This window comes from Nyctibius grandis, chromosome 1 (assembly GCF_013368605.1).
Source record: "Nyctibius grandis isolate bNycGra1 chromosome 1, bNycGra1.pri, whole genome shotgun sequence".
NCBI lineage: Eukaryota > Metazoa > Chordata > Aves > Nyctibiiformes > Nyctibiidae > Nyctibius > Nyctibius grandis.
Window position 1 is genome coordinate 68821525 of NC_090658.1, and position 12046 is coordinate 68833570.

The window sequence follows — 12046 nt, forward strand, 5'->3', positions numbered from 1 at the left end:
GTAGAAAATAAAATCCCATCAGTACTCAAAAGGTCATCTTACTGAGAAAGAGGGCTTACCGAATTGGCTTGCTTCCGAGCTTGGTTTATCAGCTCTTTTATCTGAGAAATGTTTTTCCCTAAGTTATCCTGAAGTTCTTTGATTGGCTTGATTTTATCTAGCAGGCGATCTGCTTCCTTTTCTAGGGTTTTAACACTGGAATCTGCATCAGCAACTTCATAAGAAGGAAGGCAGAGTTTTAGAGAATAATGTCAGAGAGTAATTATATATTGCAATAATAAAATCCAAGAAAATTCTGCATATACAATACTTAGGCGATTGTATATGCTACTATGAGGTACACATAGACTAGGAAGCTACCTGAACAGAATAAGATAATTTAAGAATATTTAGAACCACGTTAAAGTAGCAGTAGTAGCAAACAGATGTGTTAAAGCAGGATTTTGAAGCGGTAACTATGCTTCAGGTCAAGATTATACTAACGGAAAACATTTCCTGTAGCAAAATACACTTTTGAATGAACTATTTACTTTCTTTTTTTAAAAACTGCAATTTTGAAGAAAAATGCTAGATTAATGAAAACTGGTTAGTTTCCATTAGTAATTTCTGAAACAAGGTTAGAATTAACTTGAAGTTAATTCTTGAATTAACTATAATGGCCACAACTAGAAAAAGGTTTTATTCTGGTCACAAATTTAAAATTCTGTACGTGTACTGAAAGCAGATTTAAAAAGAGTGGCAGTAAACTACAAATATTTTCTTTTTTTCAGGTGAACTTAATAATTTCACAAGGATATTTTTTCTCTCTTTTTCTTTAAGCTTCAAATGACTATTTTTCCTTTCAACATACAACCAGTGAACAATGCCCTCTGACAATGCATCAGCAGATCTAAGGATTGCAACACTTGGCTAGCATGAGGGTATGGATTTGTGCAGATGACACTGTAAGGGACAAATTTGCATTTACCAGAAGAATGTATATTGAATGAAAATAATAATAATAATAATAATGCTGAGATAAAGCATGAAAGTCTGGATATCTAGTTTTTGAACAGTCAACCAGACACTGATACCAAACCTTCAAGATGCTTCTTAAGCTTTCACCTAAATGAAACTAGTTACCAAGTCACTTTATCTCAGAGCCTTCAAAAAGTAACTATTTAACTATTCAACAAAAGTGAAATGTAGAGCACCATGCAGAAGCTTTGGTGGTAAGCAGTGAACCATTGTTTACTGGAAAAGGCACAATAAAAACAGCAAGAGAGAAAATGTACGTACTGATTTCTGTAGGCAAGATATGGAGACAAAGAAAAGAGAAAAAACAGAAGATAACGTAAGAAAATGTTTTGAAGGTTTAAACACAAATGTGAAGTACATTAAGGAACAGGATTAGCCTAGAAAAAATTATTACCTTTTATATATTGCATATCTGTATAATGAGAATTCAGAGCCTGAATTTTGATAAACAAGAGAGGCTATGCCTACTTTAGCATGTAGTCATGAGTGCCAACATACTCACTATATACATTTGGAGTGGTTTACTCTGCATTTAATTTAATCTCATTCTGTAATCTGAGTATCTATTAGCAGCTGGACAGTGGTAAAAGTGTACTTCTGGAGAACATCTTCCATTTAAGCTTTATCTGACATGAAAGTGTTTGCAAGTGTTAAGACCACTCCTCAATGTGAACGAAAAAATGGTGACTGGGGACAATCGAGAGATTCACTTCTAAATTATCACTCCTAATCTTGACTAAAATGCTAATGTACACATAATCTTAGAAAACTTGGGCTGGGACAGATGGCCTAGTCTAGATCCAGCAGTGCCAAGAAATTACTGCTTTTAGGCCACTTCTCAGTTGTTCATCACTACCCTGCCAGAGGTCATTACCTCATAGATCTGCTTGTTCCATAACCTGCCGTAGTCTAAGCACACTATTTCAATCAATAACTACTTTTCATATTGTCTAAACTAGTATGGATCAGTCTCCCTGTTGGGGATTTTAGCCGGGGCTCACACATGTGTCTCTGTTGATGAGAGATCAGGAACTTGCAGTTGGCAGGCAGTGACAAACTGCCAGTGGGATTAACTTCTTTCACTGGAACAGCTACAATTTGAATAGGATATTTGTCCATGGAATGAGAATGACAACCTCCTAAACTGGATGTTTTTAGGTGCCCAGCTTCATCAAGCTGACGACAATCTGGGGAGCCCAGGTTAGCTGAGAAATTAGTCCTTCCGTAATTTTGTAAAGACACTCTGGCTGTGTGGTCAGACCTGGCTGTATACTCCTATATGATATGCTCTAGTAATCTACCATAAAATGTGTTGTAATTTAGAATTCAATTTTACCCATCATAACCAAAGGGAAATGCTAAAGCAATTGTCACATTTGATAACAGAATTCACTGTCAAAACAAAGCATCCAAAAAAAAACATTCTCAGAATCTCCTTTTTCTCTTTCTTCTTAAGTGTCTTCAGTGTTCTACCAAAAATAGTAACGAAAGAAGTTATGCATTTCTCCCAGAACTGATTATCTGACTGATTGAAGACAGGGTTAGTGCGTGGAATTTTGCTTGAATCAAGGGGTGAATTACCAGTCAGAATCTTTGATTATTCACATCCTAAATACTTTAAAAAGTAGTCTGCAGAACAAATCTATCCACTATATGCTCATCCTGCTGACATTAGCTTTTTACCAAGTACTAGCAGCAGTCCTTAAGATTTAAAATTCTTTTTATATATAAAGTCCAGAAAATAGAAGTGATAGAGATTCCTTTTATCCCAGCATACTGTAGTAAAGCTATGTGAGTGAAATTCTGGAGTGTCTCTGTTTCATTTTGACATGTGACATTAAAATCACAAGCTGAAAAAAAACACCACCAAACAATCCAAAGAAGATCTTACTGTTCTTGATAGGATCCTTCACAACAGCATTTGTTTTCGCCACGTCGTCTGCAAGTTTACTGTAGTTGTTTCTCAAGCCCAGGAGGTTCTGGTTGAGGTCTTTAATCTGGGCCAGGACATCATTTGCAGTATCATTTGCTTGTCTTGCTTTGTCTTTGGCTGCCTGTACCTTTATAGCTGTATCTGTAGGTAGAAGGAGATAATGAAATGATTGTATAGAGTACAGAAGTTTCCTTCACACATCTTAAGAATAAAGTTGGGTCAAAATTCTACCATCTTAAATTGTGTTGTGTAGTTCTTTGAGAGCTTCTACTTCACATGTAGTAAGACATCACTAATTGTAAGTGTGGATTGCAGAATCTGTCCCTTTATGTCTTTTTTGAGACATCAAATGAACCTGAGAAAGAGAAAATGCTCCAGCTCCATTTGTATGTAAAGGACAAATCATTTCTATTAGGTAAACTTCTGTGCTATTTTGTTGTTGCTGTTGTCTTGCTGGTTAACCTCTGATTAAGAGTCAGATATAATATTTGATACTTACAATAGAAAAAGGACTTTCAATGTTCTTATGTACAGAGTACAGAAATATAACTCCATGTGTTTCAGCTGAAACTGTGACAAATAATCTTGTGAATCAGGAGACCAAGGGTTCATTGACTGAATTAATCACATACATCCATAGACATCCTTGGTGACCTCGAGCAAAACAATTAGTCTAATGCTGGCCCACCTCTCTGCCTGCAAAATGGAAATGACTGTTCTTTGGGGTGAAAACATTCAAGTCTGGAATGTTTTTGATTCTGCTATTGAAAAATAATAAAACAGACAGCTAGATATTCAAGTAGGTATTTATTCAAATACTGTGTTAGTAAATTGGATTGCTTTAAAACTTGTTATGCAGCTGTTGAGCAGCTCGGGTGCTGTTGCCATGCTGGGATTACATCACACGATGAGCCAGCAGCACAGGTTGTGCTGGGCTAGGGAGCTGCCAAATTTTCTGAATTCTCACAGATGGGAGTAAGTGAGCAAGCAGAAAATGTTGCAGTGGACACTCCAGCTTTCAAGGGAATACATGTGAACTTGCACCCTACCTCCACCACAGTGGAGTTGTGGGACCTGCAAGAACCTACTTTGCCACCTGCTTCCTGTGAAACTGTTCTCGGAGTTGCTTTCCCCTTGTGTTCTCCAAGGTATCCTCATGTCCCTCAATCATATGAGAATTTTGGAGTGCAACTCAGAAGTTTGGACACCTCTGAAACAACTATGTAGAGACAGTGCCACTTGTCATACTGACTGGGGCTTCCTGTGGTAGTCCATGAAGTTAACAGACTGATTGCAGTAGTGGGGAAAGCACAGGAGGTTGTGTTTTCTTCCCATTTCTGGCTAAGAGATAGTTGATGAGAGTTAGTTTATACCAGCATTTGCATAAAGCAGATTGCACATTCCTGATTCTATGACTGTGTGAAGACATGGGAAACATGGACACTTTCTCCATTTCAAGGGATAAACAGTATAGGTTTCCGAATGGTCTCCTAGGTAGGTCCTTCTCCTTCTGTGGAACATCTGATGCAATCAAGCCTGTGGCCTGGGGAGCACGTGATGCTTCCTAAGGCCATAGAGAATTGATGGGTTTGTCCTGCACACTGGAGAGTTACATGACCCTTTTGACTTTATTGAGTAAAGATATATTATACCTGTGCTCCAAACAACTTCACCCTTATTTCTGAAGTTTTGGCTCTGAAAAGGCCCCCAAAATACAAGAGCACCTTGAAAATACAACTGAACCTTTAATAAACCATTATCATCATCAATACTGACAAGTGAAAGAACAGAGAGCTCTGATTGCCTTTTTTCACTTCCTTTTTTCAACATATCTAAGTATCTCTTTTTGAGGCCATTATTAGAGGTCATGCACTTTTTCAGCAGAGTAAAAGTTGGAGTTACTGTGTTACTTCCTTCTATTGATCACACCAATTATATTGATTTTCAGCCACACTTTAACTTATCCCTATCCCTGCACATGTGGGTCCTCATCCTAAAGTGGTCTACCCGTCTATCCCATTTTGAATCTTTCTGCTTTTATTTGGCTATTAGTATAGCAGGGACACAAGAATTATTAGTTTAAGCTGCTCTCTGCTTTCTTGAATCCTTGAAGAACAAGATATATGACAAGGTCATTGCCTCCCCCATCCTCATTGGTTATTTCCCTGTTGGACAACTAATTTACTGCATTTTCTTATCCATGCCATTTATTTTCGCTGAATTTCATTCTTAACACACATCCACTTGTTTGTATGAACGTCCTTGTCCCAAGAGCAAGCACCCTGTAACTCCAATCTGACAAGAGTTTATTACATTGCTAATGGTTGCATATTTCATATTTCTTCTACTTATTTCATATTTAGTATTCTGTGTCCTAAGGTCAACTGGCCTTAAGAGGTACATTTTGTTTGACTGAGATATCTATCTGTGCATGAGAAGAGAAACAGTCATGTCAATACCTGTGGCCAAAACCCGGGAAGTGGAATAAGATGAGCATGGCACATTAAAACAAATTTTTGTGAGTGCCTGATTTCAAGGATCACTAAATCTAAAACAAAACTTCAGTTAACTGGAATCTTAAAGCCACAAAAATGCAAGATGAATAGTAAATTGTTTTTCATGTTTACTTGCAGTCTGAACCTTCCAGACCATCACAAATCAGTCAGAATATAGATTTTCTTTAGAGATTTTTCTTAAGGCATATCTTCAGTTTATAAAGTGCTCCTTGGAGAGAAAAGTCATCACAAATTACATTGAAAAAAACCTTTTTATTTTCTAAAACAAATATTCAGTTTATCACTGTCCATTATAATGAAACTATGCTGTCGCTCCCTGTATCTCGCTATCACAACACAAAGCAGCTAACATCCCAGCCTCTGTGATTTTAATGAGTTACAGATTTTTTAAAAATCTTTTTTGGCTATATAGAATTACAAACATGCATAGCACTTCAGAGTTCATTGAGGAAAGCCTGTTCCAGTTCTAAGCAATTTACAGTCTAAAAAAGGTAGACAACACCAAACGGTGACTGGAAATGATACTGCAGCATAAATCAATGAGACTGTGGTAGAAAGGTAAGACAAAACCCAGCAAATTTCATCCTTCATTCTGTAAGTTCAGCTAAGTCTTTCTTCTTCTGAGGTCCAATGATACTGGATAAATTATAATGGTTCATTAAACAGTAGTTTCGTAAAAAGACTTTTCATGTTTAAAGAAAAGACTATTTGTCTCAGATTGTATCATAATTCCTGATATTATGATTCTTTCCTTTCTGAAACTTTTTCGCAAACTGCAGTAGCATGGTACCTTTTAGTGTGCCAAAATACAAACTGATACCAGGTATCTCTTTTCAGTTCAGTTCTCTCTCCCATTGCTCATCTTTATCTTATTACAGTGGCCAATGGTCAAAGTGGACACAGGCAAAGTTTAATCAGACAGATGTTAAGTGATGGAAAATGAAACAAAAGAACAGGGATGAGTCAAGTGTTGCAGCACTTTTCCAGCTTACCGTTAGGAATGGCTGACAACTTTCCGAAGGTTTCGTTCAGAGCTCTCAGGAGAATGGAACTCTTCTCATCAGCATCTTTCAGCCTGTTCTGCATGCTGTCCAGGTTATCCCCCTTTTCTAGAAAAAGTGCACATAGTACAGAAGGTTTAACTCTTTGTTTCTGCTATACTTTCTTTGCACATAATTTAAAACGCATAATAATGAGCAAGCCATTTATCATTAAGATATTATATTGTGTAAATGAGGAAGTCCAGTAAAACTGGTTGTAGGGTTCATTGAGCCCAGTTCTCTTGGATTTTCTCAAAGTTAAGCAATATTGACATAACATCTGGGGAAAACACGTGAGATCACCCTAGCACTGATCATCAATACGAGGAGACTACACTAACAACAGGTGATTATGAAATAAACATAGAAAATTTTTTGGGGAAAAGCCTGCCTGGTAAATAAAACTTAAAGCTAAGAATTTGTTCAAACTGAAGAACTGGTACAAATCAAACGCACGGGTGTTATCCTTTACAGGTAAGTTCCTATTCTTCCGCTGTTGCTTTGAATAAAAATTATGGAGTTTTTTTGACAGTATCCAGCATACCAATTATATTTCAAACTCTCAAAAGTGAGATCCCAGCTAAGCTTTATGGCTTTTTAAACAGACATTATTTCAAAATTTAGAAGTAAAGTTTGGCACAGAAAATGCCAGTTATTGCTTAAACTAGGGGGCATTTTTCATCATTTCTTCATATCAATATGGAACTTTTTGAAAAAGACAGATGGCAATTTCTTACCTTAAAGTCATGCCCTATTGGGAAACTAATTCAACATCACTGTGCTTGACAGCAGGAAGAGGAGAATAGTTTGTAGAAATGGAGTTCAAGATACAAAGTATGACTGTGACCTTCATATATGTGACAGGTTATTGAAAATAAACACCTAGTTTTTGGGTACTTGGTTAAGCAGATACTGGAAAACATACTGGAAGTTAGGTTTCTCGGTGAATTATAGTCACATACTTGTCAAAACCAAAAAGCATCTCTTTTTATTAAGGGACAATATTTAGATGTATAATTGGTACTCCAGCATCTCCAACAGCATCAGGGCTGTAACCTTTTGTGAGAGAATAAACAGAATAACAGACTAAAATGAAAGATTGTGGTTCACGTTCCACAAATTCTAAAATGTAAGGCTCATTAAAACGAGATGTGCAAGAAGCAATTTGTAATGAGAAAAATCAAGCAAAACTTATATTACGTACAAGAAATCATTAACTAAATTTTCCAAGACTATAGCACGACTGAAATAGTGGATGGAATTTAAATGAGAATTATACTTTTGTTGTTAGACCCTTTGAAATGTCATTCAGGAAGAAATCTGTTTGCTTTATTTAAATTAGAGCAACACACAGGACTGCAGGAGTGCCTGGAGGTAAGCCTTCATTCCTGCAAAATGTCCTGCAGAGGAACAGGACATTTGTGTGGACTGTAAGAGGCACAGTTAACACTAAAGTTGGGAAGAATCACATAAATTATAAGACTACCTTTATCCCCAAAAACACCTTTATTTTTAAATGACAGGGTTTGTCTCCACTGATGAATGAGGCTACTGGTAATGTGATGTTGTTAAACTAAGATGAACTCATGAGATTCTGGTCTTAAATGCTCTGAGACTTTAGCTGAGTTAATTTCTTGTTAAGCAGCAATACCAACAAAACTGTTTTAATTTCCTCCATTTAATTCTGAAATTATGGTCTGCCTGATATTTCCTTGGTGCCTCTAATGCCTTTTGGAATGTTAGTGCTTATAAAGTGTGTTAATATTTCTGAGATATTTGATTCATTTCTGGTGGTGGTGTACTAACTTTGTTGCATAGTCTTAAATTATCTCTTTTTCTCCTCTTTACTCTGCCAGATCCAACATTACGCTAATTATCCCCCTGTTATATTTCTGAAGAATCATGTTTCCAGACTTCTGTTTTCAGCTTTGTAACCATAGCAGCAAACTGATTTTTATGGATTTTAGTAAGGAAAGTTTCCCTAGAACTCCTGAAATTGAATACTGAGACTCCACCTGTTTAATATTTTTTCTTTTAATTCCTCACATACATTTTAACTGTAAAATATTACAATAATAAAGCCATAAATAAGTGCCCAGAGGGAGGCTCTTACACAAAGAGATGTGAGGAGATTGATTGTAGAGAGTTGGGCTTGTTCAGCCGGAAGAAGAGAAGGCTCTGGGGAGACCTGCTAGCAGCCTTCCAGTACCTGAAGGGAGCCTACAGGAAAGATGGATAGGGACTTTCACAAGGGCATGTAGTGATAGGACGAGGGGGAACAGTTTGAAACTGAAAGAGGACAGATTTAGATTAGGTATTAGGAAGAAATTCTATGCTGTGAAGGTAGTGAGACACTGCAACAGGTTGCCCAGAGAAGTTGTGGCTGCCCCCTCCCTGGCAGTGTTTAAGGCCAGGTTGGATGAGGCTTTGAGCAACCTGGTCTAGTGGAAAGGTGTCCCCTGCCTATGGCAGGGGGGGTTGGAACTAGATGATCTTTAAGGTCCGTTCTAACACAAACCATTTTATGATTCTATGATTCTATGAGATACTAAGGCCTGTGTCAGCGTTTCAAGGAAATTGTTCATTTTGCACAGTGATATTAACATGAAGTTATATTTTGAAGTAACTTCCCATCCTGTAATCCAGATGGCCTCTTCACTAAACACTGAGCTAATTTTGTGTATGAATTACGAACTGAACTGACTTCACTTCAGCTCTTCCCCATCTTCTAATTATTAGCATTTATGAAAAATGCTGGAGCTATGATTTGAAGGCCTGAGAACCTCCAGTTAATCACAGAGACTAGACAAATCCAGGCAGCCACAATCTAAGTTTTTCCAAACTACATAGCTTAGCAAACTACATAGCTTAGCTAACTTGAAAGAAGTTAGTGGGTCTGCATTGAAAGATGTCAGGCATGTCAATTCACAGTTTCAATTCAAAGTGTAGGTTGAGGAGTATCTTGAGAAATTTCTCTCAATCCTGTTTCCACTTGATCAGCTCTGCATGGACATGGCACAGGATGCCAATCAATGCACTGTTTATTGTTCAAATCAACAAAACTATTCATGCATCGCTGAAACTAAATCCTAAGGAGTAAGCAGGATCCTGAAGGACGTATGGACCATTAGGTTTTTTTGGCTTGGTTTACATGAACAAAGATTTTCAATTTCTGTTTATATTTCCATGGTTAAACACAGCATTACAGAATAAAGCATGATCCCTTTTTCCTCTAAGTGAATAAACTGAAATAAGTCAAATGAAAATAAAAAAAAATCCCTACACTCATATGTTTCACTAAGAAATCACTTAATTAAGAACTTAGTTAATTACTGTTTATATGCAGTGATCTATTTTTAGAAGAGAAAAGTATTTACAAGTGTCTGCAGATCACATACATAGGTGGCACTGGTTAATTACTGATGATGTGCCACCATTGCAATGTTAGTGGAAACAGATGTCTTCTGATAGTATGACCGAATTCAGTTTTCCATGCGAAACGGTCCAAGAAGATATCATAGGGCTATGCCAATGCATATCCCCCAAAACCAGAATAAAGGTGGAAATCTATCAAGGAGCAACATAAGCAGCTGGCTTTATTGACTGGATACTGACAAATGAACTGGCAGTTACACACATCCCTTTCTGTTATCTTTGTTTTGCTTCTTCCAAATAGCATTCTTGTTCCTCACAGTCTCATCCTATAAAGAGGAAGATGGGTTGCAAACTAAATATTTTTCCCTAAAACAAGCATGACTTAGAAACTGGCATTAGGAACAAATTGGGGAAAGACATATAACCAGAGAAATGCAGCTAATGATGGTTAACTTTTTAAAAAGACTACTTTCAGCACTGACTGCAGTTTTTGTATGAATATTATGTTGGTCATCAAACTAATGCAATAATTTGCTGAATGCAATATTCCAGGTCAGCAAAAATACAAAGCAGAGGAGAATACATAAACAAGGGATTTAGCTGTGCCTATCAGCTGGAAAATGTTTTAGCTAAAAATATTCACATGTTGTCAGACAAGACAGGTCCCCCTCAAGTTGTCAATTCTTAAGCAAAAGAAATGACATGAGCTAAATTTCAGTAGCCACCTGACAGCAGTCTCCAGCTGAAGAGGAGTTTATACATCTTATTTTCACTTTTCATTGATCAGCTTTGACAAAGTCTGTATATAGCCTCAAATCTGCACTGGGGCAAGTATATTTTTAAAACAGTAAATTCAAAATTAGAAGGAAGAAAAATTGCTCCTGGCAAACTGAAAATCCCTCAAGGCATAGAGAGAATGAAGCTGGCAGGCAGCAGCATTCACTCATTTGTGAGTGAACTCCTTCTTAGCCAGAGCACTACATACGATTGTGCTTCTCCCACCAGGGTTATTCCTTCTAACTCCTAGGCCCACAGAGAGAGAAATGACTAAATCTCCATTTTAATAGCTTCTGTCAGGAGCTTTGCTTTGTAAGGACTGTTTCAGCAGTTTTTGGTGCTAATATAAAACATTTCTGTGATTAACAGCCGTTTTATAACTAGGGTAATTGGCCACAAATCAGGGGAATGTCATAATGTAGCAAGAAAACACTCCCACCTCCATCACAGCCCAGCCTGAATTTCTGGCGTGTATATTAGTTGAGTGGCTTATGGGTCTTCATTACTTTAACTAATGTACTACCTGTAGTACAGACAGAGAAATTTTAAACTAATGATTACTTCTGTCTATCAGATCTTTATAGAGTGCCCATCATCCATCCTGCACTTCCAGTTGAGACTCTGAACAGGGTGGCTTTGTAAGAATCATAAGAAAATATTGTTCTAATACTTTTACACTCAACTCTCATTTTCTATCCTGGAAACACCAAGACATCCAGAAGGGATTATGCTCATAATACTAATAAAATCACCCCTTTGGAGCAAATGAGGAGTGGGGAAAAAAAGAAATCTGTCATTGTATTTTATTCTTATGGATATACATTCTGGGCACAACGTTAACTGATCTCTTTGGGTCACACTGTGGAGCATGGCCATGTTTTATCAGATGCAAAAAGGCGTATTGTGAAAAGTTCAGAATGTTTGTCTGTATGAAGCACTTTAAATCTAAGACATATCAGAAAGCATTAAGCTCCATCTCATTACCCTTCAGTATGGGGCATGAACATAGACGAAGATCTAATACGTGCATTTTAAGCACTGCTCCCTGCTTGCATTAGGATTGCTTTATGAATCTTTGGACTGTTTAGACCTTCACTTCTGAATTATGAAACTATTATCAACTTAAATTCTCACTGGTCTAAAATGGGAGAATAACATACTTTTTTTCAAAAATCTCTGAAGTAATGTCTTATTGAGGTTGTAATACATCTTTTCTCAGAGTTAAATTGGACAGTCTTGTGGGCACATGGAACTGACATATAACCAAGTACAGACACTATTTTATTTTGTCCTTGAAAAGAGGGCACTGTGCTCTATGGAACACATGATTACTCTGTTATAACTGCCTGGGGAGCACACAAAGCTATGGACTCCGCTCTGGCGGCAGG

At 37.2% G+C, this 12046-nt stretch overlaps 1 protein-coding gene across 1 annotated transcript in view; it reads right to left on the reverse strand.

Moving 5' to 3' along the window:
* The window catches only part of LAMA2 (laminin subunit alpha 2), a 400132-nt gene that overhangs the window by 48277 nt on the left and 339809 nt on the right, over positions 1–12046 (reverse strand). The window contains 3 exon segments of the mRNA XM_068416012.1: positions 60–214; positions 2909–3091; positions 6459–6575. Coding sequence (XP_068272113.1) covers positions 60–214; positions 2909–3091; positions 6459–6575 — 455 coding nt within the window.